Source organism: Dromiciops gliroides, chromosome 1 (assembly GCF_019393635.1).
Source record: "Dromiciops gliroides isolate mDroGli1 chromosome 1, mDroGli1.pri, whole genome shotgun sequence".
In the NCBI taxonomy this organism is placed as follows: domain Eukaryota; kingdom Metazoa; phylum Chordata; class Mammalia; order Microbiotheria; family Microbiotheriidae; genus Dromiciops; species Dromiciops gliroides.
Genome location: NC_057861.1, coordinates 599,852,477 through 599,880,095, shown reverse-complemented (window position 1 = coordinate 599,880,095; position 27,619 = coordinate 599,852,477). Strand labels below are relative to the sequence as shown.

The 27,619-nt window shown below is 46.4% G+C and overlaps 2 protein-coding genes across 2 annotated transcripts; one reads left to right on the top strand and one right to left on the bottom strand.

Moving 5' to 3' along the window:
- The first annotated feature begins 582 nt into the window (after nucleotides 1-582).
- CREB3 (cAMP responsive element binding protein 3) lies at nucleotides 583-5,887 on the top strand. Its single transcript, XM_043982979.1, is given in 11 exon segments — nucleotides 583-602; nucleotides 888-1,025; nucleotides 1,173-1,341; nucleotides 1,504-1,574; nucleotides 1,737-1,829; nucleotides 4,503-4,609; nucleotides 4,740-4,808; nucleotides 4,963-5,017; nucleotides 5,019-5,048; nucleotides 5,175-5,256; nucleotides 5,373-5,887. Coding segments are annotated over 10 exon segments (1,113 nt in total). The 5' UTR covers nucleotides 583-602; the 3' UTR covers nucleotides 5,672-5,887.
- GBA2 (glucosylceramidase beta 2) lies at nucleotides 5,883-27,359 on the bottom strand. Its single transcript, XM_043983017.1, is given in 29 exon segments — nucleotides 5,883-6,276; nucleotides 6,279-6,323; nucleotides 6,326-6,505; nucleotides 6,508-6,517; nucleotides 6,626-6,817; nucleotides 6,938-7,053; nucleotides 7,172-7,192; nucleotides 7,195-7,313; nucleotides 7,491-7,597; nucleotides 7,729-7,880; nucleotides 8,939-9,046; nucleotides 9,374-9,478; nucleotides 9,628-9,670; nucleotides 9,672-9,801; nucleotides 11,442-11,555; nucleotides 11,557-11,565; nucleotides 11,728-11,807; nucleotides 11,809-11,881; nucleotides 12,197-12,234; nucleotides 12,236-12,298; nucleotides 12,878-12,945; nucleotides 12,948-13,035; nucleotides 13,037-13,120; nucleotides 13,344-13,562; nucleotides 20,247-20,362; nucleotides 20,636-20,689; nucleotides 20,692-20,726; nucleotides 26,536-26,584; nucleotides 26,587-27,359. Coding segments are annotated over 29 exon segments (2,784 nt in total). The 5' UTR covers nucleotides 26,864-27,359; the 3' UTR covers nucleotides 5,883-6,187.
- Nucleotides 27,360-27,619: the final 260 nt, after the last annotated feature.

Sequence of the window (27,619 nt, the reverse complement as noted above, 5' to 3'; positions counted from 1 at the left end):
AGCTCCGATTAAGCGTAACGACCAGGCTTGGCTTCAGAGAACAGACGGTGGAAACACTTCTCTAGGTAGAAAGGTGTGGGACTACGGATGCGGAATGTTGCATACGCCGTCAGGTTTTTTTTTTTTTCTTTTTCCCCCTTGTGCTCCACTGTGGGGGAGGCTAACAGGAAATGAATATCAATAAAACCTAAATGAACAAAAGAAAATGTCTTGCACGTGCGCAGAGGGGATAGCAACCGACTTAAGGAGCGGCAAGTCTGGCAAGGGTTACGGAGCTTGGCGATGCATGACAGCAGTCTGGGCGCCCAGCTACACCCGGGTGGGGGTAGGGAACTACATTTCCCAGCATGCCGTGGCGTTCTAGCTGACGTCATTCTTGTGGTGTTGGAAGGCTGGAGCTGGTTCGGGTTTGGGAGAGGCTACCCCTGGCTGTAGGGAGACGGCCGGGGTGGGAGTAGAACCCCGGCTTTGGCCAGCCCGCGTAGAGGTGGAAGGTAGCAGACGTGGGGTGGGGTTGGAAACCTGGCAGAGGTTGGTGTGAGGGCCGAGGGGGCGGAGAAGTGACAATTACAGGCAGCGCGGGTAGGCCGGAGGGCGCGCCTGTGAGTATGTAGCTGTTAGCTCTCAGCTTTCGGGGCAGGGGCTGGCCCTGGCCTTCCGCTCCTCTCGGGGCTCTAGGATGGGGGGCGGAGAGATAATAGATTGAGCTGCTCCGGGGCAGGGACTGTCTTTTGCCTTTCTTTGTATTGCCCGTGCTTGACACCGTGCTTAATATGAATGTTATTGACTGACAGCCCCTCTTTTCCCTTTCACCTCCTCATCTTTGGGTGGGGGGGCGGGGAGATGGGGAGCAGGATGGGGGTGGTGATTCCTTCCCCTTCTTCTAGATGTCCACCATGGAGGCTGTCCTGGACCCAGGTGACAAAGACCTGCTGGATTTCTTGAGGGAGGAAGGGGGAGATCTGTGGGGAATACTTGAGGAGGGGCAAGAGGTCCAGCAGGATGATGGGATGCTGCCTCCTGATGTAAGTAGAGGCTGGGCCAGACTTAGTCTTGGTGGTTGGGGGGGTGGGGGAGGGTGTGAATTAAGGGGAGAGAGTCTGAGGGAGAGTTGAGACTGGAAGCTGGGGAAGAGGAGCAAGCCCTGGTTCTGAACTAAATGGCTGGTATAGGTGCTGAGTGAATGGGAAGCAAAAGATTTCCTGATGTCTCTGCTGGGACCTCCCACCTCACCATCCCTCCCAAGTCCTTCTAGCTACAGCGTCATTCACACTGACCACACCTACTCCCTGAGCAGGGATGTTCTGGCTTCCTCCCAAGAGGAGGTCTACATTGATCTGGGTAAGTTTGGGACCAGGAGACACAGGGCTAAACTGGGAAAGGAGAATTAAGTATGAGGGTAGGTAGTGACTGGGAAGGCAGTAAGAGAATTCTGAGGGACATGGAAAAGGGGATGAAACCTTGAGATCAGGGTTCTTGATTCAGATTGTCTTCCTCCTGCAGATGATAGGGATCTCAGAGATGTGACTCAAGAATCAAAGGTCTCCTTGCAGATGGAAGAAATGACACTTAAGGTATCTGGAGGAAGGGCAAACATTAATGGTTAGGGGGAGATTATAATCTCGAATGATTGCCGATACTTTATCACCTCCACACTTTTTTCTTCAGGCTACAGATGTCCTCTTCCCACTTTACATGCCTCCTGGTCTCTCACATCTTTTTCCTGTTTTCTCTAGCATGAGTTTCCTCAGTTGATGTTGACAGATGAGGAGAAAAGACTGCTAGAGAAAGAAGGGTTGACCCTTCCTGAAACTCTGCCCCTTACTAAGGTGAGACTCTTTCATGGCCAAGGGGCCATGGGATCATGCTTGATATTATTTGATGATAGTGGACATAAAAGGCATGCTTTTCAAATTTATGGGAAACAAATCTGGCCAAGGGGCAGGGGAAGGGGTGATAGCTAATATTCTGGACGTCAGAATCACATTAAAAAACATTTTTTTTTGGTGAGGCAATTGGGGTTAAATGACTTGCTTAGGGTCACACAGCTAGTAAGCGGTAAGTGTCTGAGGCCAGATTTGAACTCAGGTACTCCTGACTCCAGGGCCGGTGCTCTATCCACTGCGCCGCCTAGCTACCCCTAGAATCACATTTTAAAATATGTCAAGGAGCAGAAACAATGTGCCCAAGCTAATATCTTTAAACTGAGAAAATGGTAAGTGTAGGTAAGTTCAAGAGAACAACTGCACAAATATAGGGGACAATGCTACTTAATAATTGGTGTGAAAAGGACTTGGTGGTTTTAGCTGAATGCAGACTCAGTATGAAGCAGCACTATGATGTGGTCTCCAAAAAAAGCTAAGAAATCCTGGGCAGCCTTAATTGGAGTATAGTATCCCCCAAAAGGGAGCATAGTGCCTGGCACATAATAAATGCTTGTTGATGAGTAGGCCTACTCTAGTCTGAAAGTGATGATCTGTACAAATGAATGAATGAATAAAAAAGTGCTGGAGATACAAATAAAAGACAATCCCTGCTTTCAAGGAATTCACCTTTTTAATGGAGGAGACAACAAATATGGAAAGTTTCAGCTGCTAGTCAGATGGAAAAAGCCCATGGTTAGTATGAGTAATTATGGGTTCATTAATAATGTCATGCCAGACTAGACTCACTTCCTTTGATGGGTAGATCAGAATAATGATTTGGATACATTATATCTAGATTTCAGTTAAGCGTTTTGTAGTCTCTTAGATAGGACTGGACACGATAGTACAGGTAGGCGAATTTGGAATGAACAAGGTGTAGTTGGGAAATCTCTAGTAGAGTGCTAGGATGCTCTCTTTGGCCCTGTCTTTTTTGGGGGGGGGGAGGGGGGCTGGGCATTGAGGGTTAAGTGACTTGTCCAGGGTCGAACAGCTAGTAAGTGTCAAGTGTCTGAGGCTAGATTTTAACTCGGGTCCTCCTGAATCAAAGGCTATTGCTTTATCCACTGTGGGCCCTGTCTTGTTCAATATTGTGAAGGGACAGATGATGTTGTTAGTATTTTCAGTTGATAGAGAGAGGAAGAGCTAATATTATTAGCAGGGGTCCAGTCTCTAGATCAACAGCTTAAAAAGTTTCAGCAGACTACAATATTATACCTAGTCTAAGATGATGAAATGTAATAGAAATGTCTTCCACTTGGGTAAAAAAAAAATCAACCTCATGAGTCTTGGAGAGATATAAAACAGTAATTTATGTGAAAAAGCCCTGGGTGTTTTAGAAAGTTCAAGTCAAAAGTGTGCCAATGTCAGAAAAAAAAAAAGACAGTGATCCAAAGTTGCATTATTAGTCCCAATGTTCTCTTGCCCTGGTTGGGGCACATTTGAGACATTATCTTCACATCTAAGCCATAGCTGAGGAAGGACATCGAGAAGCTGGTATGTATACAGATGGCTAATTGCTTTTCTTCACATATTTGAACAATCACGAGCTGGAAGGATTCCTATTGTTCTTGGTCCCAGGTGATAGAATTAAACCCATAGATGACATTTATCAGGAAGCAGATTTTGATTTAAGCAAGAACTTTCTTTTTTGTTTGTTTTTTTTGGGGGGGCAATGAGGGTTAAGTGACTTGCCCAGGGTCACACAGCTAGTAAGTATCAAGTGTCTGAGGCCAGATTTGAACTCAGGTTGTCCTGAATCCAGGGCTGGTGCTTTATCCACTGTGCCACCTAGCTGCCCCCTAAGCAAGAACTTTCTAATGGTACATTGTCCAAAGTAGTAATGAGCTGCTTTGAGAGTTTGGGATGTCTCATCACTGGCAGTCTTCAGACAAAGGTTGGACGACCTATTTGTTTGTGCTTTTCTGCAGGTTGGGGCTTGTCTAGATGATGTAAGGCCCTTTATCCTCTAGGCTCTATGGAATATTATGTTCAGTTCTAGATACCATATTTTAAAGACATCAATAAATGAGTACAATCAATATAGTAAATAGTCTGGAAAACCATGTCACATGAGACCATTTGAAGGATGGTTAGTGTGAAAATGAGAAAGATTTGATTATTTATTTATTTAGTTTTCCAGGGCAATGAGGGTTAAGTGACTTACCCAGGGTCACACAGCTAGTTAAGTGTCAAGTGTCTGAGGTCGGATTTGAACTCAGGTCCTCCTGAATCCAAGGCCAGTGTTTTATCTACTGCGCCACCTAGCTGCCCCTGATTTTATTATTTTAAGATATCTGATGATCTCTTACCTAGAACAATTATTTTATATAGCCCCAAAGCCAGGACTGAGACCAATGGGTAGAAATTAAAGGGAGGCAATTTTTTTTTTTTACATTGTTAGATTCTTGGCTCAACAACAGTTGAAAGACAGTCTGGAGATAGAGTTTTTTGTTTTGGTAACTAAAAAAGCATTAGAGCAGAGGCTGAGATGACTAACTGGGTCATATCTAAATTACTTTTCAACCCCAAAATTCTAACACATGGCTTTCTTCCTCCTTTGTCTACTCTCTGACCCAGGTAGAGGAGCGAGCCTTGAAACAAGTTCGGAGGAAGATTCGGAACAAACAGTCAGCTCAAGAAAGTAGAAGGAAGAAGAAAGTGTATGTGGGAGGGCTCGAAAGTAGGTAGGTCAGGGGTGGGGGAAAGGAGACTGCCAAAGGGGGGGGGCGGGTAGATGGGTAGAGGGGCAGGATACAAGTTGAGGGGATGTCATAGTAAAAGGGGAGATGACATGCTATTCCATGGCTCTTTCAGGGTCTTGGCCTGCACAGCTCAAAACCTGGAGTTACAAAAGAAAGTCCAGCTCTTGGAGAAGCAGAATTTGTAAGTAACCAAAGAACAAGTGGTGCCTCGGTTGCTTCATACTCTGGTACCACTGCTTCAGTGTCATCTACATGTCCCTCACCCCAGTTTCATTTTCTTGGGGGGTGGGGTGGGGGTGGTGGAGGATGGAAATCCTGACTTCTGTCTCCTTCAGATCCCTTTTGGATCAGCTAAAGAAGTTCCAGGCTCTGGTAGCCGAGATGACGACCCAAATCCACCAGCAACAGCACCTGCATTGTGGTAAGGAACAAAGCACTCTGACCCTACTTCCCAACCTTCTGATTCCAGTCCTGAGAGTGGGTGTGATGGGATAGGAGACAACTCTAAGGATTCCTCCTCATGTCCAAATCTGCCTTGTATCATTAGGTCCTGCTCTTCTCCTTCTGCCTCTTCCTCTTTCCTGCCATGTATCCGTCTAAGATCCGGGGCCACCAGCCAGCAGCAATCAGTAAGTGGGGCCAAGGAAGGTCATAGGGGACCTTGCCTATATGATGCAGGTGGCTTGGATTGAGGCTCATTGGCTGTCCCTTGCACTCATTACTTATTGTGGTCATCTTCCCACAGCGCTGTCCCGTCAGATCCGGTCCCTTCCCAGTGATAATCACTCTCTTCTTCTGGAGTCTTCTGCCTGGCCAATGGAGGAGAAATCAGAGGTCACCTTAAATCCACCAGCAGATGTAACCTCTCTAGCCCCAGACAATTCTTCCTCTGATCCTCTTGCTGGAACCAGTGATGAGCAGATTCTGAAGCCACCAGCCCCAACACATTCTACTCTTCTGCCTTCAGAGGCCACAGAGAAGCAGGGCTGGGCCCCCACTACACCCCCTATAATTCTTCGAGGACGGCACTCCAATGAGATGTGATGTAGGAGGAGGAATTAAGATGCTGGACAGACTGAGTTGAGGGCGGGCAGGAAATGCTCAGAATATCAGGGAAACGCTGAACAAAGATTGACTGGTTTGGGATATACACATACTATCTCCTCATACCCTGGGGGCCCCAGCTTGTATATAGATAGGAATAAATATGGTGTATCTGAGGCTGGCCCTCCAGACCTAAGAATTCATATTACACTTTTATTGGTTTCTTGGGGTCTTTTATTTGTGTAGCTATGCCCACTCTCCCACTCAGTTTTCAGTGAGGGGGTCTGGTTCAGGGCACAGGGTTGGGAGGGGAATAGCTGAACCTTCGTTAGCATTCCATGCAGCAAATAATTGGGGAGTGGAGGGAGGGAAAATAAATAAGTGATTGTGGTGCTTGTGTCCCCCACCCCTGTGGCTCTGCTGGGGGAAATGGGTGGTGGGTAATTGTCCTGATGGCTCAGGGTTGCAGATGGGAAGAGGGAAGGTACACAACAGTGTCTCCAGCTTCCCCTTCCTCTAAATAGTATCCAGGAGTCCTTTCTGTCCCAGGTCTGCTCTGGCTTTCGACTTGGTATTAAGTCCAGCAGCCGGTGCAAATTTCTGTCAGCAGTCAGTCCTGTGCTTTCTCCACTTGTCTGTCCAGTCAGTCCCTGCCCTGCCCAGGAGCTCTGCCATGCTGCTGCAGTGCCAGCTGCATGGCCCATATGCTGAGGGGTCGCATATATCCAAGGGAGCGGAATACTTGATGCTGGCAATATGCCTCAGGTGTCTGGAATGCCATCCCTAAGCGTTCCCACACTGTGCGGTAGCAGCCTTCAGCTGTAAGGAAACCTCTTGGATCAGGCCCTTTTGGGAGAAAGAAATAAGGTACAGAGTAAGAATTAAGGAAGGGAATGAAGCCCCATTTTCTCGAGGATGACAGGAGGGCTAGAAGAAAAGAGGGAATTGGATTACCTCTTGGATCATGGTAGCAGCCAGCCCGTAGACCACACCTACCCAGACCTCATCAGACTGGACGCTGGATGTGTCAGGGACACCGTCAGGCTGCATGCCGTTCACAGCTCCCATGGCTCCGCCTGCAAAGCCCTGGACATTGACTTCAAAGATTGTCTGGAGAGCTCGAATCACATGGGGAGTAGGGAATACCTGCTCAGAGAGAAACAGGGCTACTTCCTCCAACCAGCAAAGACAGACATATGAGTTCCTTCTTTCTCCCAGCACCCTGTTCCATATATCCCAGATCACTTTCTTCTCTGCCCCTCTTACCTCAGTATCCCCCTTTCCTAGTCCACATGCTCTCAGGAACCACTGACCAGCACATTGGTCAGACATGATAATGCGGGACTGCGGCTGGGAGCTGCTGTCATAGTTATAGTAGCGTCCTATTTGGGTAGGGAGGGAAGGCATGGTAAGGCTTCTTATTCACTATTTCCTACCCCCTTAACTAATATACCTACACCCACTCCAGAGCCACTCTCCCTCCCCTGAAGCCTGCCTCACCATTCCAGAGAAGCCTCTCTAAGCCTCCCGACCTCGGCTCAGGATTGACAAGAACTTCTCCTGGACGTCGTGAGTTCCACACACAGCAGCCATTTGGACCATCACAGCTACAGCTGCCAGCCACAGGCCCCCACAGTAGGCACTGGTCAGGAATATGGGGTCAGGGTGATACTATTTCCACCCCATCATCATGTGCTCAGGACATAGGGTCAGAGATCAGAATAACACCCCTCTCTACTATTCCTGACCAGGAATGTGGGGTTGGAGGCCAGAGTGATACCCCACCCACACTAGGGCAACTCTTCATTTCTAAGTGTACCTGGGTCCTGTGGTGATCCATCCATCGTAAGTCTGGTCTGCATAGCCCCCATTCTCAATTAGGCCATCTTGATCCTTGTCAAACTTCATCTCAGATTCCATTACAGCCTGTAATGGGGTACTCCATATAAAGATCTGGCTTCACAACAGGCCCCGCCTTTTCTCCTCCCAACCCCCAGTGACAAGGTACACGGAATTGTATTATGTGCCTGCACTTCTCCTGGCCCATGGGACCTTACCTGGCACACAGGCCACATGTCTCTCAGGAAGCTCTCATTGCCTGTCAGGTAAAAGTCCCGATAAATCTGCAGCACAAACTTCAGGTTCAGGTCCTTCCAATCAGATGTGTCATGAATTAGGTAAGCATTGACACGAAGCCATGGCTCATCATCTGGCATTAGAAAATAGGGACACGTGCAATTAATCAACCAGCCCAGCAATTATGAAATGCTTACTATGTATAAGGTGCTGGAGATTCAAGATAAAAATGTAAGAGTCTGCTCTTAAGGTTTTTATTCTAATGTCAGAGACATGTGCATATATAAAAATTTAGAGAATATAAGGTCACTGAGGGAGGGAAGACATAAGCAGTTGGGGGGTGGGGTGGGGTGTGGGAATCCAGAAAGGCTTCGTGCAGAAGGTGGTACCTGAGCTGAATCTTGAAGGAAAAACGGGGCAGATAGGAGCAGTGCATTTTTATTCCTGGCAGGGGACAGCAAGTGCTTGGAGATGGGGAGAGGATGTTGTGTGGGAGGAACCGTGGTAAGGTCAGTTGGTTTAGAAGGTGGAGGGTGGCACAAGGCTAGAAGACAGGACTGGGCTTTAAAAGCCAAACAGGAGTTTACATCTGATCCTGGAGGAAACAGGGAGCCAGTGGAGTTTGCTACAGAGACAAATGATGAGGTTACACCTGTGTTTAAGGAAAATCACTTTTGCAGCTGAGAAGAAGATGGACTGGAGTAGGGAAAGACTTCAGGCAGGGAGAGCAACCTGAAGACTATTGCAACAGTCAAGGTGACAAGTGCTAAGGGCCTGAAATAAAATGGAAGTGTTAAGAAAGGATGAATAAGAGAGATGTGGAGGTAGGAATGGCAAGCTTTGGGGTGAGAGAGAGTGATGCATCAAGGACACCACCAGGGCTGAACACCTTGGAAGACTGGAATAATGACAATGCCCTTGGTAAAAATCAGGAAATCTGGAAGTGAGGTGGGTTGTAACTGAAAGATGCTGAATTCTCTTTTGGATTTTGAGCTGTCTATGGAATCAGTAATGTGCCCAATAGGTAAGTGATGACGTGGAAGTGTAGCTCAGCAGAGAGATGAAGGCTGGACAAACAGAGATGGAATTCATCTGCATAAGGACGATAATTAAACCCATGGAGCTAAGAAGGTCAAGCAGGAGTAAAAAGAAATTGGGGAGTTTCTATGTTAGGGCTGGGAAAACAAATACCTGGGTCCCCCACGTCATGGGGAATCACGTTTTTCTTCTTCACAGGAGCTGTCACACCACTCATAAGATATTTCCGCCGTGTCAGGTCTTCACTTAGAGTTGCTACAGCTAAGGGAAACAGACTTCAGTGGTAGTGAAGGGCCTTCGAGATATGTGAAGGGAGACTATGGGTAGCTGAGGTACAGGAAAAGACCCTGAGGTGGAGCAGAAGGGGGTAGGGAGTGAGGTGTGCCAAGAAGGAATTTTTTTTTTGCTGGGCAATGGGGGTTACGTGACTTGCCCAGGGTCACACGGCTAGTAAGTGTCAAGTGTCTGAGGCGGGATTTGAACTCAGGTACTCTGAATCCAGGGCCAGTGCTTTATCCACTGCGCCACCTAGCTGCCCCAGGAATTTTTTTTTTTTAAAAGGGAAATAATTATGGTTAGGGAACTTACCCATGTCATACTGGAGGCTGAGCTCAAGTTTGGGCCACAACATGATGAGGGCAAAGGAAGCATAGAAGTGGACATCATATGTGTTGTACATGTGGTACTCCTGTCCTGGGAGGAAGAGTCTCTGAATGTCCCTGGGCGGCCACACCTCCCAACACTCCCCATACTGCTCTGAAACCTTAGCTCCTACCGACCATTGTCCCCATATGCTAAGACCCCCATGTTTTCTCCATCTCCCCCCATCTGCTCTCCCATACCCTCAAGGTAGGCAAAACGTCCATATTCCTGCAGGGTAGGCCGGGAGATGGTTCAGCATCCCACCTAAGTCCTCCATGGTTGTTTCTTCTGTAACCTCCAGCCACACGGTACCCCCATCAGCCAGGAAGTATAATTCATTGAAAAGTGCAGACTTGTACCAGGCAGGCAGGGACCTAGAGGGCAGAGGTGGGAGAGAATAATTAATTAATTAATTAATTAATTAGTTTGTTTATTTCTTTTGTGGGGCAATGAGGGTTAAGTGACTTGCCCAGGGTCACACAGCTAGTAAGTGTCAAGTGTCTGAGGTCATATTTGAACTCGGGTCCTCCTGAATCCAGGACCGGTGCTCTATCCACTGCGCCACCTAGCTGCCATGGAGAGAATTACTTATCTAATTTCCACTGAATATATTAAAATTTTTTTTTTTCTAAAAGTGTAAATATGTTTAGAACAGTGAAAAAATTCACCCTTAATGAAGACCAGGGGTATTCTAGTCATACCTATGGGAAAGGGGTGGAGCAGCCTGAGGAAAGACATGGGGACCTAGAATCATGGAAGCCAAGTTCCACCAAAGACTAGCCTAATGATTAGCTCAGTAACATGATAAATGGACTGAAGATAGAGAATACATGGACGTTAAGACCTGATGTATGGTTAAAACTAGATGATTGGTAGACTGGATAACAGAAAGAAATTTCCTGATGTTAGGATCTTTGCATCTCAGATTTTAAATGTATCTTCCTTTTCTAGGGACAGGCAATCAGGAAGATTCAGTGCACCACCCTGATCCCCCCCCCCCCCCCCCCCCCGCCCCTGCCCCTCCAATGTAAACAATACAGCAATATAGTCTTAGAAGTGGAGAAGAGAAGAAAACTTGAGACAATATGCAGCTAAGATCTAGGACAGAGCTTCTGAACCTTTTCAGTATTTCAGGTAACTCTGTTAGTCTGGTGAAGCCTATAGAACCCTTTTCAGAATAATGATTTTAAATTCATAAAATACATACGATTACAAAAAAACAAGTCCATGGCCTTCGGGGCTCTGGGGAGCAGCTAGGTGGCGCAGTGGATAAAGCACTGGCCCTGGATTCAGGAGTACCTGAGTTCAAATCTGGCCTCAGACACTTGACACTTACTAGCTGTGTGACCCTGGGCAAGTCACTTAACCCCCATAGCCCAGCCAAAAAAAAAAAAAAAGACCACATGCTCTGGAGGGTATAGAGAAGCAAGAGAAGAGAATCCAGGGCAGCAATCAGGGCCCCAAAGCAGCACTTCCTAAACTAGACCTCAAGCTCCTCCAAGGAAGAGGACAGAAAAAACAACCATATGAGTGGGGAGGAGAGAGAGGGCCTCACTTCTTTTTTTTTTTGGTGAGGCAATTGGGGTAAGTGACTTGCCTAGGGTCACACAGCTAGTAAGTGTTAAGTGTCCTGAGGCTAGATTTGAACTCAGGTCCTCCTGACTTCAGGGCCTGTGCTCTATCCACTAAGGCCTCAATCACTGCTAAGACAGAGTAAATGAAGACAAGACAGGGCTTCAACCCACAATTTGTGGGGAAACCCAAAGACAACTTTCCTGTTCTGTTGTGACCATAATGAATTTTGTTTTGAATCTTCCCTATCTATGCCTTGGAGTGAGCATCCTGGAAAGCGGATGGTCTGAGGGACCAGAAGACCAGGAGCTGTTCTGTCTACGAGCAGGGAAGGCATGACCATACCATCCAGAGAGACCCCGCAGGCTGAGCCCACTAAGGAGGGAAATGAGTTCTAGGGCTGGAAAGACTGGCCACGACCTGGAGGATCTCTCCCCCATACCGGTCCTCCAGCACAGGGTTCTGCCAGGCTGCAATTCTTTCCTCCCAGGACCTGTACTGCGTAAGTGCATGATGACAGAGGGCTGGAGCTGCATTTCCTTCTTGGCCAAAGAACGGTGTATCTCCTGAAAAAGAGATGGAATTATAATAATAAAGAATCTTTGAGCCACGTGAAGCCACTTCACACTTTGTCCAGTCTCTTTGCCTCTTTCACAGAGTTCCAAGTCCTAGCACCCACAACCCAATGAATGTATTCCTGCACAAATCCACCCACCTTCCTCCTTTACCTGTAGTGGGGTTGGCCTCTAGCTCCAAACAGAACTTTGGGCATGTCCCAGGTCAATGCAAATTCGAGCTGGCATCTGCCCTCTCCGGGGCAAATGAGCCTGTGCACACACAGCTCCACCTATGCCCTGTCCCTTTTGGGTGGGAGGCTGGGACCTAGGGATGATGTGAAGACAGTCAGCATAGGAAAACTTCCAGCCTTGGGGGACATGGTCTTTCTAATTCAGCCCACGACTAGGAGATGGACATAGAAATAAAGTAGATTTCTGGGTCTTCCTGCACTAGACCCTCCCAATTCTCATGCATATATCTAGTTACCCTCAGTAGTAAGCTTCTTACCAGGGTGGGAGGCAATCCTTATTAGATTCTTCACCTATCAGACTATTAAAGCTGGGGACAAAGTTTAACCATTCTCTAATCCAGTTAGAACCCCTCACCCCTTTCACTGCCCTCTTCCCTCTTGGACCTCACCAGGTGGGGAGTCCAACGTCATCCAAGAGCAAGTCTCGCCCACACCTCATGTCCAGTGCCATCAGGGTCAAAGGCTGTGATATGAGTCACTGTGGTGTTTGCCTATCAGGATAGAGCTCTTGGTAAAGGGGGCTAACATCAAGTCTAAACCGCCCCCTTCCAGACTACACCACAGCTTCTTGCTACCCACTTGCAGCTCTGAGTCTTGTAAGTTGGAGGAAGTGAGAATTTAGGGTTATTGTGAAGGTTTGTGGGACCATGTGCTATTCCACCTGGTGAATTAGCCAGTGCAAATGCACATGGCCTCCTCTATCTGGCCAGACTCCAACCCGGGTCCATGTTTCATATCCCATCCAACCATCCTCTTCAGCCAGCTCCTTGACAGTTTTCTATCTTGTGATCTGGGAAGAGGTAATCAATCAACACTACTACTAATTCTGGAATAGATTCCTTCTATAGCTCCTCTCACCATCTCTGTCATTTCTCTGCCATCACTCCCTTAGATGTGTTATGTCCCCATACCAGGATGTAAATTACTTGAGGGCAAGAACCGTGTCATGTTTTATTTTTCTATCTTCAACGCTTACCCCAGTGCTTAGGCATGTATATTACATGTGCATCATAAAACTGTCATTTCTCCATTCATTTCAAAGCTCACCACCTAGATTACTTGATACTTACTGTGTGTCGGGCGGGCCAAGCCTTTGTGTATGGGTTTGGGGGGTTTGGATTGGTGTAGCAACATCCCGTACAGTTTCCCCATCACGCTCTACGCAGATAGGCTCATTCTCACAGCCCTCCCCGGGCCATCCGTGCCCCACATCCCAGGCATTCCTCATGGGAGAACATGATGGATACTTCCAAATCCTCATCACCAGTGTTCTCCACATCCCACACGAAAACCCCCACAGGCAGGCTGCTGTCCTGGGTGGGAGAAGGGAGAGGACAATGAGAAAGCATACTCAAGTTGTCTATCCCAACATATACCCTTCTATCTTCTAAACCTTTTCCCTTCATCAAAGATACTGTCTTGGGGGAATGAAGGGGTGATTCATGCCAACAGAACTACACTGACAGGCAAAGGGAGCAATTGTGGAAGTGGGTGTTCCCTGATTATCATCAGTCAGAGGTCAGTGATTAGTCTTACCTGGTAGTCATGGGGGAGGATGGGTGTGACCTGACGACAAGTCAGTGTGACTTGCTGCCCAGGCAGCTGGTAGACGGTCCAGGCTCGGGGGTAGAGTGCATGATAAAAAGCAAAGAATCCACACAAGCCCCAATTCCAGCTTCGCAGGACATTAGGACGCTCTAGGGACAGGACTTGCTGGTACACAGTTTGTCCTTCCCGCCGCAGGCATACTGTGAACTGAAAAAAGGAAGATGGAGTTTGGCTAGCTTATCAGCACCTCAAAATTCAACATCTCTGAAATCTAATTTACTTCAGGGAGATGAGGAAATCGAAAGCCCAGGGAGCGCAGAGTGACTGCCTATGGTCACATAACTATTATTTTGGGGGGTGATTGTATCAGGAGCCCTGTGGGTTTAATGTCTTTCCTCCGCCATCTTGGCCCGGTTCACATAGCTGTTAAGAATCAGATCATGTTTTACACCCAAACTCTCTGACACTGGGCCAGTCCAAGCACTTTTTCTACCACATCTAACCTTCATTCTGTTCTTCTCTATATCCTATTGCTATGCCTCTCCAAGTTTCCTAACGTCAGGTGTTTCTTTCTATTCCCTACCACAGTGGGACAAAACTACCATTACTGCTTTCTTGGACTTCTTCAAACAGCCTCCTGACAAAGTCTTCTTAGAACCCTGCTTTTTGTCATCCTATTTACACCAAAAGCCTTCAGTGGCTTCCCAGTGTTGGCTGGATCAAGTTAGGATTCCTTAGCCATGGCCTTCACATCCAAGCCTTAAGCTACCCTTCCCAGCCTTATCTCCTGCTACTTCTCTATGCAAACCACCTACTGCAGCCATGGCATGGTCTATCTGTCCCCAAACACACTAGACTTATTCTTCCCTAACTCCATGCTTTTGCCCTAAGCTGGTATGTTCTCTGTTTCACTTATCTGAATCCTCCACATTTTCAGAATACCTCAATTAAGAATTGGAAGGGATTTACTCAAGTCATACTAGAATAAGAATAATTCCTCTTCCTTGGCTATGGATTAGCTTAAATGTCCTCTGAGGTCTATTTCAAATCTGAGATTCTGTGATTTTATGAGAAATGGTCATCTAGTTTCATTGGAAGACCTAAACCCACAGATTTAAAGAGGTGGAAAAGACCTTAGAATCAGCTGGTCCAACCCCCATATCATTTTAGAGAATGCTGAAGCTCAGATGTGATGCATCTCACCCAAGTTCACAGCTGGTGGGTTTTTTTGTTGTTGTTGGTTTTTTTTTTTTTTTTTGCGCAGGGCAATGAGGGTTAAATGACTTGCCAGGATCACATAGCTAGTAAGTGTCAAGTGTCTGAAGCTGGGATTTGACCTCAGGTCCTCCTGAATCCAGGGGCCGGTGCTTTTCCCCACTGTGCCACCTAGCTGCCCCCTCACAGCTACGTTTAAACCAGGTCTTTTTTTTTTTTTTTAATTTTTTTTTTTATTTTCAGTGAGGCAATTGGGGTTAAGTGACTTGCCAGGGTCACACAGCTAGTAAGTGTTAAGTGTCTGAGGCCGGATTTGAACTCAGGTACTCCTGACTCCAGGCCAGTGCTCTATCCACTGCGCCACCTAGCTGCCCCAAAACCCAGGTCTTTTGACTCCAAAATCAATGTTCTCTTTAGAGGTAGCAAATCTCCCGAGGAAGCCCACCTTACTATATGGTCAGTTTTCATTGTAGGAAGGTTTTCCTTAGATTAAGCTGAAATCACTCTCTGCAGCTTCTTTTCTCCTCAAATTCCATCCTCTATGATCATGCAATACAAGTCTACATGTTTACAGTTATTAAGCATGATGTGGCATAACGTTACAGACCTTTTTCCCACTTGGATCACAGTCTCCCAGGAACACTTGGGCTGCTCAATAAGATAGGGAGTCTGGATTTGGACATGTTGAGTTTAAGAATGTCCAATAGGCAGTTGGAGATGAGAGACTGTGTTTCAGTAGTGGGCAGAGCTGTATAAACAGATCTGAGGATCATTAGTATAGACACGGTGGTCAATCCATGGGAGCTAATGAGATCACCAAGAGAAACAATACAGAGGGAGAAAAGGACAGAAGCTTGGGGGACAACCACATATAGTGGGATGATCTGGATGAAGAGCCAGCAAAGGAGACTGAGAAAGAGCAGTCAGATAGCTACTAGGGGAATTAGGAGGGAGCAGCGTTTCAAAAACCTAGATAGAAGAGAGTGAATGATGGTGGCAAAGGACGTAGAGAGGTCAAGAAGGGCAAGATTGAGAAAGGCCACTAGATTTGGCAATTGAAAGATCGTTAGTAACTCTGGAGAAAACAGTAGCAGTTGAATGGTCTCAGAAGCCAGACTGCAAAGTATGTGAGATAAGGAAGTAGAGGCATCTATTGTAGATGGCCTTTTCAAGGAGTTGAGCGACAAAAGTTGGAAGCAATAGAGAATGATAGCTAGCAGCAGGGATGAATGGTTCACGTAAGGGTCAATAGACAGGGGCAGATTGAAATGAGTGAGAGAGTGGGATGACATAAGGGCAGTCTGCTGGAGGAGACTGGATAGAATGGAATGACTTGTGCGGGTGGAGGACTTTGCCTTGGGAAGGAGAAGGGTCACCTCTTCCTGTGAGCCTGGGGCAAAGAAAACAGTCATAGAAAGCCCATGACTGATATGAGACAGGGGGAGAAGGGGACAAGGGGGAGTTCTCAGCAAATGGCCCTCATTTTTTTCCAGTAAAATAAGAGGCAAATATCGAGAGGGTGGGGAAGAGGAAGCCAAAGGAGGATTGAAGAGGGATGAAAAGTATGCTGTGGTGAGTGTGATGATGAGTGAATAAGGGAGGAATAAAAGGAATGCCTTGCAGCAGGAAGGACCCAATTGTGATCATGTAACATAAATTTGTCATGGACCCTCTCAGCCTAGTTTTTGTGATTTTCTCCAGGTTCTATTCAGCTGCATGTATAGGAACAAAGACAGTAGAATGGTGCAAGGATCAAAAGCTGAGGCTTAGCAGGGCATGACTGGGTTATATAAAGGGGCTGAGACTCAAGAAAAGAAAAGTTGAACTGGTTCACTGTTCAAGGGACAGATGGGGAAAGGGAGGAGAGCGTGGCCTAGTGCAGGGGTGATGGCCTGGGACAGAAAGGAACCTTCAAGGAACTGGAAGTCATGATGAAAATGAAGAACAGGGTTTGGGGTGGCAAGACGGAGGGAGTAGTGGAGTGGCAGATACTGTGACTGAGGGAGTTTCAGAGCTCATGAATGTGGAAGTGGTACATTTTTAGGTGAAGGAAAGATCAAGGGTATAATAATCTTTGTGTGCAGCTGAGGAGGGAGGGAGGAGCAGGTCACGTGAAATGAGTAAGCTGAGGAACTGTGAGGTTATTGTGTTGGAAGGAGCACCAATACATATGTTGAAGTTCCCTAGTATAAAGACAGGAGTTGAGGAAAAGATAAAGACTCTAAGGCAAGCACTGAGGGAAAAAAAGGAGGGGAGGGTGTCGCAGAGGTCAGTAGACAACAGTTTCTAGAATTCTGACTGGGTGGTAGATATGGACTAAGTGAACCATAAAGGACGAAAAGTTACCAAGTGATGGTGGTAGAGGGAGAACCTGGAAGTGGTAATGGGGAGCCAGGAGTTCTCTGATTCCTTCACCTTCACCAGTGAATTGGGGGTAATGATTGAAAATGCAACCAGTGCAGGAAAGGGAGGCCAGGGAGGATGTGTTAAAAGGAGGGAGCCAGGTCCCAGGAAGAGCCAGAAGATGGAAGGAATGGGAAAAAGATTTAAGATGAGAGCAAGTTTGTTGTCTATGAAGCAGGCATTCCAAAGGGCACACGCGAAGAGGTGGGTAGCTTTGGGAGTGGGACGTGGAGAGGGATCTGGGGAAAATAAGAATAAGAGAGGGGCAGTAACGTGACCAGGAAGAGGTTTTGAAAGATAATTGCTTGAGGGTCAGAATCACTAGGATGGAGAGGCTATGACCAGAAGGGAACTAGTCACTGAGAGGGATCAGGCACATTTTCATTGTTCATAGGGTTTCAGAAGTTCAGGGAGGGGGCAGGTCCTTGAGTGGAGAGAATGGTGTTACCTCTCCTTCCTCTCTCCTGGAAGAGAGGAGCCTGGTCCTCAATGGAATAGTGTTTCTCCTCTTCTGGTAAGTAGGAGGCAGGAGACCTAACTTGATGGAATCTTGTTTCTCCTTTTCTGGAGGGATGTTAGAGACCAGATGGGATACCTGGGATGAGGAAATGGTTTTCTCCCCTTACCACCTCATAGACTTGCCTTCTTTCTCAGTGGTGGGACATATACTTTCCAGAGTAGGGAACAGGTCTTCTGTTCCACAGGTCCCCTGCAACTTTCATTTAGCTTCAGATAGTCTGTTTGACTTTTTTCGCACTCTTCTTCCTCTATCTGGAATGTTATTTAACTAGTGCTTTCCTGGGAGGAAGTGTTATACAGTAGGAAGAGAACAAGATTTAAATTCAGAGAACCTGGTTTTGAGTTTGGGCTCTGCCCAAGAGCCATTCTCTTCACTTGAATCTCTGCTTCTGTATCTGTAAAGTTGTGAGTATCAACAAAATAATTTATATCAAGACACTGTACACCGGAAAACACTACTTTTTTATCCTTGTGTTCTCCATAAGGCCTAACCCATGTTCCTTAAGTACATGTCGGTCTTTCTGGCCACTATTTAAGTTTTTTTTTTTTGTTTGTTTGTTTGTTTGTTTTTGGTGAGGCAATTGGGGTTAAGTGACTTGCCCAGGGTCACACAGCTAGTAAGTGTTCAGTGTCTGAGGTCGGATTTGAACTCAGGTCCTCCTGAATCCAGGGACAGTGCTCTATCCACTGCACCACCTAGCTGCCCCCCCACTATTTAAGTATAAGGCACAATATCTCGACCACTTATTTTTGGCACTTAGATTATAGTCTCAAAGGGAAGAGAAGGAAGGGAACAAGTATTTATTAAGCACCTTCTAAGTGCCATACACATGCTTAGCATTTTACAATTATCTCACTTGATTGTCACAACCATCCTGGGAAGTAGATGTTTATAGTATCTCCGTTTTTACAGTGGAGAAAACTGAGGTAGACAAAGGTTAAGCCACATGCCCAGGGTTACAAAAGTTTAAGTGTTCAAAGTTAGATTTGAACTCTGTCTTTCTGATCAGGGACCACTGCTATGCTACCTGGCTGCTCCAAAAACTGTTTTCATGTGTATTCAGTCCTGTCTTTTCCAAAAGACCATTAGCTCTTTGATGGCAAGGACTATGAAGAAATTAACCTTCTTTGGCAGAAGTTATAAGCTATCATTATTATATGTGTTAACTAATTTTAATGTTGTAAAAGTATTTGGGGGCAGCTAGGTGGCGCAGTGGATAGAGCACTGGCCCTGGAGTTAGGAGGACCTGAGTTCAAATCCAGCCTCAGACACTGAACACTTACTAGCTGTGTGACCTTGGGCAAGTCACTTAACCCCAATTGCCTCACCAAAAAATAAAAAAAATTACTTGACAAGAATCTGCAGTCACTAGCCTGGGGGAACCTGAGCGATGCCATTAAAAGAGAACCTGGAGAAGACTGAGATGAAGACCTGACAACACTCATTGATTGGCTCAGGACCTAATGGTCCTCTCTGCTCTACAAATGAGCTGAGAGCTGAGGCATCCCTCAGTCCAGAAACATGAAAACGGCAACAGGGGAGTTAAGTACTGAAAAGAGGAGAGATAGGGAGTTTCATGTGATGTATAAAGGCTCTAAAGGAAAGATGGTCTCTGTCACTAAGGAGATATGGTGCCAGTGGGTCTAGAACTTAGGCCAATAGGTTAAGATCTGAGCTTCACTACAGGGTAGAATTCATCCTACACAACTGGTTAAATATGCTTCAGGCAAACCAAATAGGACAGAGAAAAAGAGGTTGGGTGAAGACAGATATTAGGATCATAAGGTTTAGATTTAGAGATCAGCCCGTTCAATTAATATAAGTGCTGGAAACCAGTGACTAGCAAAAAGGCCAAGAGAGGCAAAATTAGTGGAGAATGGTCTGAAATCCAAGGGGGGAATTCTGAGGCCAAACAAAGAAGGACTTTTGTTATCCAGGGGAACAGGACAGCAGGACAATTCTGGGGCTAAGGAGATAAGGTGGGGTTCATACCTGAAAACAATATTGAAAGCAGGTTCTGGGAAGGATTGAAATCCCACAAGATTTGGCTGTGGTGACAATCTGAATCTACCTCAGGCTAAAGCTTGAGTATCTCTGTCCAGCACCAATCTCTGGCATCTACTCCAAAGAGCTGACATAAGAAAAAGGGGCAAAGTTTATCCTGTAAAGTCTGTGCCAGCCAAGGCAATCTTGAGCTAGATGTTAAATTTGGAATCAAAATCTGAACTCTATGAGCTTGTTTGCTTCTCTACTTTCATCCTTTATTTTTGTTTTCCTTGAGTTTCCAGTTAAAGTCTTCTTAAAATCCTAACCTTGTCTCTATAGAACTGAGGGAAAAAAGTTTTCTTTTTCAGGTTAGGAGACAACTGGTCCCAGGTTCCAAGGTGGCCATGATGCCAGACCAGCAATTGCTTGAGAGGCCTTAGGAAAGGCTTTTTTTAGAGCTAAACCTGGGTACTTTACTGTCTTAACCCTAGAGGCTCTTTTTCTAGGCCTCTAACTTTGTTCTTCATGCTTCAAGGACTTATTTCAAACTCCTTCTGCTAACACAGAGCGCAATCAAAACACAAGGTAAAGACAAGGACAGATGAGAACGCTGATCCTTTCCTATTTGGGCTACTCTTCCTCAGGGACTAAGTCACAGATTCCTGTTTATTCTTTCTAGTCGGGGCTCATGAGAAGGCACAGATAGTAGGCATTTGCTGGATAAAATTACTTCCTTTCACATCCTTCATCCTCCCCACTCTCCTTACCTGGTCAGCCATTACTGTTTGGTGCTGGTATATGCCAGGGTTGAGCTGCCAGCGACAAAACTGGCCCCTCCAGCCACGAGTGATGGTACCACCTCCGATACCACCTAGTGGACAACCTAGAGACAGAGCCAGGGGTCAGAGACCAATGCGTGAAGGGTTGAAGGGAAAATATTGATAGTGAGGTGATAAGCTATAGATGAGAGAATATAAAGTCACATCCTTTTAGCTGGATTATAGGGAAAGGCTTTTTTGTTTGATTGTTTTTAAAAGATGGGGAAGGAAAGTGACCTCTCTTCTTGTTTCTAATTCCCCCCGGAGGATATTGGGACTTTTTCTTTGAAAGTGAAATGTATGAGGTCTTTGCCTTTTCTCCTTTGAGGAGTGCTTACCATAGATTTGTCTCAGGGGGAGGCAGTTTAACATGTCTATGAATGGAGTCTTCTCTCCACCTGTGTCTTCCGGTACCACCATTTTAGATACCTAAGGGAAGAAAATGACACTGACAGATAAGAGAGCTCCAACTCAAGTTCCCTATCTCCAAAAGCTTTCTACATGTCCCAAGAGCATCTCAAACTTAACAAGGCCCAAACTAAGCTCATCCCCTTGCCTTCTAAGCCAATTTCCCAATCTTTCTTATTCTTATCAACAACAAATGCACTCTTCACCAAGTTAACTTTAGGGACATCTTTGAGTGGAAAACTGTAGAGGAGAGCTTCTTCTCCACTCCTTAATAGATTTGTTCTGTTAGTGATCTTGCCATGTTTTCCTCATGAAATGCCCTTCATGTCATCCCTTTTTTTTTTTTCACTGCCACCAATTTAGACCATCATTTATGAGCATAGATTTAGACCTGGCAACTGACCTCAGAAATTATCCTGTTTAACTTCCTCATTTTACAGATGAAGAAAAGAAGAGCCCAGATAGAGTAAGTGATGTGCCTAAGGTCACACAGTAAGTGGCAGAGCCAAGATTTGAATTCAGGTCCCTCGTATTCCAAACCCAGTACTCTTGCCACTTCATTATACTCCTGGCAATTGTTCCCTTTTATTCTAACCTGCACACTGCTGCAGGATTAAGACTAAAACATCAGTTTCTTCATGAACAAAAACACCTTTAATGGCTTCCCAGCATCGATAGTAGGCCCATGTCCAATCTTCTTAGCTTGGTGTTCAATTCAAGGTTCTCTGCAATCTGGTCCCATTCTCTCCTTGAGGCTTATCTCTTATTACTTCATTATTGAGACAGCCTAAGGAACTGGGAGGATACATGAAGGTGCCATTTAGAGAAAAATAAGGAAGCCAGGAGGAAACCTGGCTTAACCAGGCAAGGTAATTATGGAAATGACGACTGTGTGACCCAACAGTACCTCAAATTCAACAACAATACTGGTATTGGATTCGAAAGACCTGGGCTAGAGTCTTGACTTTGGCATCTGCTATCTGTGGCACCCTGAGTAAATATCCTGAGTTTCAGCTTCCTCAGGTGTAAAAGACGGGCAACGATAGCTATACTACCCCCCTGTACATTGTCAAACACTTTATCAATGGGAGTGAATGTCATATAAACGCTTCATTCCAGCCAGTCTGAGATTCTCATTGCCTCTACGTGACATTTGTATCCACATCCATATTTTTGCTTGTGATGCTGGCTCTATCTGAAAGAATGTTGCCATTCTTCTCCAGTTAATTCAAATCCTGTATTTCAAGGCCGACAAATTAAGTTTACTTTTTGTTGTGTGGGCATACAACAGAACTAATATTTAGTAAATGCTACAGTGTGGAGAAAATGCTAGGAGTGAAAATTTTAGAAAATATAGTCTCTCCAAGCAAGAAACCAAAAAATAAAGTATAGTACCCAGAGATAGACACAAGTGCAACGTGAAGACTCTCTCTCTCTCTTTTTTATTTTTTTTCTCTGATGGGAACTAGGCCTTAAATCTGTGTATTTCCCCAAAGTCAAGAAAAATACCTTCTAAGTATTAGGTACACAATAAATGTCTGTTGAATGGTTAGCTCAAATCTCACTAGTTTATCAAGTCTTCCCCATTCCGGCCTATCACTACTTCTGCTGCCCTTTTTTTTGGGGGGGGGGTGAAGCAATTGGGGTTAAATGACTTGCCCAGGGTCACACAGCTAGAAAGTGTTAAGTGTCTGAGGCCAGATTTGAACTCAGGTCCTCCTGAATACAGGGTCGGTGCTCTATCCACTGTGCCACCTAGCTGCCCCTCTGCTGCCTTTTGAAGTTTTTATACCATTAATATTTAGTAATTGACTACTGAATCATTTAAACAATAATGATATAGGTTTCTTCATCGTCTTACGCCAATTAGATTTAAATTCTTGAAAGGGCAGAGTAGTTCTAGACTACCTTGGTATTCTTTAAAAGATCTTTCACAGGGCATGACACAAGTGAGTATTTAATAAAAATAAGCTGAATAAATTAATGAATGATGGGGTGAGAAATGAGAGATGCAGGGCAGATATGAGGCGAAAGAAGTGGAATAAAAGGGCAACCCAAGGAAAGGTGAGAGAGGAAAACAAGATGGAAAGAGAGAAGGCACAAGAAATTTGGCGATAGAATTTGGTAAGGAGTTGGAGGAAGGTATGATGAAAAATGAGGCAGGAGAGTATGACTTAAGGGAAAGATAAGAAATAAGTTTTTACCCAGCTGCAGCAGTGCTGATAGCAAATTGATGTTACACAACCTCAACTGGTGCCTCACTGATGCTAAGTAATCCTTTTCTGCCTCACTTACTTACTTACTTATTTGTTTATTTATTTATTTGGTGAGGCAACTGGGGTTAAGCTACTTGCCCAGGGTCACACAGCTAGTAAGTGTTAAGTGTCTGAGGCCAGATTTGAACTCAGGTCCTCCTGATTCCAGGGCCAGTGCTTTATCCACTGCGCCACCTAGCTGCCCCTCTGCCTCTCTTATTAACTCCCTATCCCACTCTCCACAGCAGTTCTTCCAAACCTTTTCATCCCTCCTCAAACCTCCCATGGTTCTGCTCCTCCCCCCACCCCCACTCTTCCAGCTGAGAACCTTGTGTCACATTTTACTGATAAAAAATTAAGTCAATTTGCTGAGCATTCCCTCTTCTCCCCTTGTATTCATCTTCTATCACTCGGGTACCTTCAACTACTATCTTCTTTTTCACCTGTTTCACAGAAAGAGGTTACCCTTTTCCTTCCCAAGGCAAAGCCCTCCCCCTGCACAAGTGATCCCATTTCATCCTGTCTCTTCCAGCAGAGTACCCTGCTTTTGTTCCCACTCTCTCACTCATCTTCAGTCTCTCCTCATCTACTGACTGCTTCCCTACTACCTATAAACATGCCCATGTCTCCCTCTCATCATCAAAAAAACCTCCTTAAATTCATCCCTGCTAGCTATCATCCTATATTTCTTCTAACTGTTGCGACTCAACTCCTTGAGAAGACCATCTACAATAGATGCCTCCACTTCCTTTCCTTTCGCTCTCTTCTTAACTCTCTACAATCTGGTTTTTGATTTCACCATTCAACAGAAATTGTTTTCTCCAAACTTACCAATGATTTCCTAATTGCCAAATGCAAAGGCCTTTTCTCAATCCTTGTCCTTCTGGAACTCTGTAGCCTTTGACATTGTCCATCACCCTCTTCTATGTTGCCGCTGCATTCATCTTTCCTGTTTTTCCTCCTACCTATCTGATTGCTCTTTCTCAGTCTCCTTCATTGGATCTTCATTCAAGTCATGACCACTAATCCATCAATGTCCCCATTGGGCTCTGCCCTGTGCCCTCTTCTTTTCTTCCTCTATACGATTTCATTTGGTGATCTCATCATTGCCCATGGATTCAATCGATCATTTGTATGCCAATGATTCTCCAAATCTCCTTGCTTCAGCCCTAACCTCCTCTGCCTGACCTCCAGCCTTGAATCTCCATGGCCTTTTAGACATCTTGTACGCTGTAGATATCTCTTATACCCTCCTTTCTTCCCCTTTATCCAATCGTGCTCAAGGGCTGTTGGTTTCATCTTTGCACATCTCTGTGAGAGGTCTCCTCCTCTCCTCTCCTCTGATACTTCCACTATCCTGGTGCAGGCTCTCATCGCCACATTGGACTCATGTGATAGCCTCATGGTTGTCTGCCTTCCCAAGTGTCTGCCCACTCTAATCTATCCTCTGCTCGGCTGCCAGAGTGATTTACCTAAAGTGCAGGTTTGACTGTGTCACACTCCCACTCAATAAATTTCTAGTGGCTAACAAATCTCCAGATGAAATAAAAACTCCTGTCTATATTCAAAGCCTTTCATAACCTAGCCCTCCCTCTCCTCTGCTGTCTTCTGATAACGTAACACTCCCATCTTGCCAAGTGCTCTTGGTGCTGTGACACTGGCCTCCTTGCTGTTTCCTCTATCTCTTGGCTCTGGGAATTTTCGCTGGCTGTCCCCAATGCCTGGAATGTTTTCCCTCCTCACCTCTGCCTCCTGGCTTCTTGCAAGCTCCAACTAAAATCTATATTCTCCTGGAAGTCTTTCTCAGTCCCTCTTAATTTCAGTGCCTTCCCTCTGTTGATCATTTCCTATTTATTCCTGCATATAGCTTGTCTGCACGTAGTTTTTTGGCATGTTGTCTCCCCCATTAGATTGTAAACTCCTGGGAGAACAAGGACTATCTCCTGCCTTTCTTTGTCTCCCAGTGCTTACCACAGTGACTGGTATGCAGTAGGCTTAGTAAATGCTTATTGACTGACTTATGGACAATCACCCAGGAAAAGCACTCTTTCTCTTTTCCCATACCCCCTCCTTGCTGATAGCCCTCTTTCTTGGGCTCTTATCTCTCCATTTTAAGAACAGCCTAGTCATCCTCTGGCTTGTTTGGCCTTCTTTGTCATTTCAATCACATCACATAGTGTCATCCATCTTTACTCCACCCCACATTTTCCTTACTGAGGTACCCCAGTTCTCAACCTCATTCCAGTTTCCTGTGTCACAGTTGCCACCCCACCCTGGCATGGGGAAACTGAGGCCCAGGTTTGTATCCAGGATGGACTCAGCTGTGTCTCAAGCTCCTCTGAATTCCAGGGTCCAGGCGAGACTGAACCATGCATACAGTACAGTATCATCCTCCTAGACCTCCCCAAGACCTCCAAGAGACTCTCAGGCTCGAAGCATTCAGAGGGAAAACCAGATGAGGCTGGTGCCCACAAACAAAAAGGTGAGCTGCCCTCTCTAGTACAGAACTATGGCTAACCAAGGAAACTGTCATCTTTTCTCCTACACAAGGTGATGTGCCTTAATCCTACGCAGTAAACTGATGGAGGAATGTCAGAAGGCCAGGGGATAAACCAGAAGGGCCTTCAGGGTAGTAGTAACCTTTGCTTGTAGTTTTTACACATCACTCTATTTTCTCCAACCTTAGGTATAATCAGTTCTGGGTTTCTTTTCCTACCCTCTGCTCCAGTTGTGTGTTTCCTAACCTGACACAGGGCCACGCTCCTCTGCCCATCCTGCTTCTACCTGTTTGTTCCTTATTTTGAGGTCCATGCCCTCTCACTTTACTCACCTTGTTCTGTAAAGCATCGTTATCCTTTGGCTCCCAATCTGGGGAGTGCAGGGAAGGTGGGGAAGGGAGAGAACCATGGCCCTGAAATGAACCTTAGACAGGTTCTAGGATAAATGGAAAGCTACAGTAATGTCTCTGATAGTCTATGTTACCACCTGTCTTTTGTTCAATGTCATTATTAAATCACTGACGCAGTTGGACTAAATACTTCTAAGGTTCCTTTCAGCTTTAAATCTATGCTTCTTGGAGCCAATGCAGATTGCCTCCCATGCTGACTATTCCCCCCAAATCCAGAAGGTGTCAGGGTGAGCTTTTAAAGGAGGCTTAGATGATGGGATAGGAGGAAATTAGGAAGATGTTTACAGTTTGGTGGAAATCTAACTCATGGTACCTTGGATGCTGCCTCACAACAGTCATCAAGTTGATCCCTATTTTTCCTTCCGGTGCCCTGGGTGACTAGCTATCTGGAAACACAAACAGTAGCCTAGAGTGAAAACACAAGAGTTTAGGGAAAAGGGGACGGGAATCAGGGTTTAGTAGTCTTAGTTTTGAGCGACAGCAGGGCCCCAAGTTTCCTAGAGGTTAAGTGGTCAAGTTATGATATGCACTCACCACAGCCCCCATTTCTTCCATTTCCCCCCTAGCTCCAATAATAGGGAAATGGGAAGGAGAACTGTGTCCGGAACACGAGGGACAGTCAACGTTAGCTAAGGTTTTATGGAGTAAGAAGCAAGGAAACACTTACCGGAAACCCATACCTAAGTGCTTCACGATGTTGCTCATGGAGATGTTTTGGCGTGGAAGGGCTTTCTCTTCTCAAGAAATTCGTGAGCTAAGCAGATGCGCCAGCCAAACTGAGGCACCTGGTGGCCCAGGGTTGTGCCCTCGTAGGCAGCCATCAGCTGCCCGGGGTCTTCTGGGGTTCCACTGTTGGGATCGTTCCTCTCCCTTGTGTCCTCTGGGTTCTCACAATCCGGAATGCTTTTCCGGACCCCATTTGTCCCCTGTGCTTCCACAGTCTGGGCTCCCATGTTGGAGAGCCACAATTTCTGTCCCAAAGGCCCCCAGATCATCCTTAGAGTCCTTGATTCCTCTAACCTCGGAAGGTCCTGGTCCCAAATCCTCCTCCATGGTCCCTGGTCCTGCAGGCTCGAGTTCCTGGGTGCAACGTTAGCAAAAGTTCTGACCCGGGCAGCGTCCTGTCAAGCGTCTGGGCTCGGGGGTGACCCAGACGGCGTCTCCCGCTTCGCTGCCCTCGGGGCCGATCTGGGCAGAGATGGACTGAGCCAGGCCACAGAGGAGAGGGACCGAATCACTTCCTTGAATCCTGGGTGGGGAACGGCCTGACCTAGACCTCCTGGTCATGGGTCCGGGGATGATACCGACAGGGACAGCGGCAGACAAGAAGGAAGGAGCCCCTTTATTCCGCCTCAAAGGCCCCGCCCCGTCCTGCGGCCGACCGGACCGAGGCGCCAGGTGCCAGCCCCTAAGCAGCCCCCCCCCTTCCGGTCCCGAGAGGGCAGCAGTCCTGGATCCCGCCCCCACCGGCTCTTTGGACCGGAAGAGGCTCCTCCGAGGAATCAGACAGGAAGCTCCCGCCTCTCGGGTCACCGCCGCCACGCACGTTGCGTCACGTTGCGTTACGACACGCCGAGCCGAAGGGACGAGGAAGTGGAGGTACCAGCCGGCCCAGGTACCCCGAGGTTCGGTGCGGCCGCGGCGCGTCGCGTCCTCGGGGCGGGGTCCTTGGGCCAGCGGCGGTAAATCCGGGGAAGCTGCTGCAGGGGGAGACCTAGAGTGAGGCGGGTGGGGACAGGGACAACCCGGGG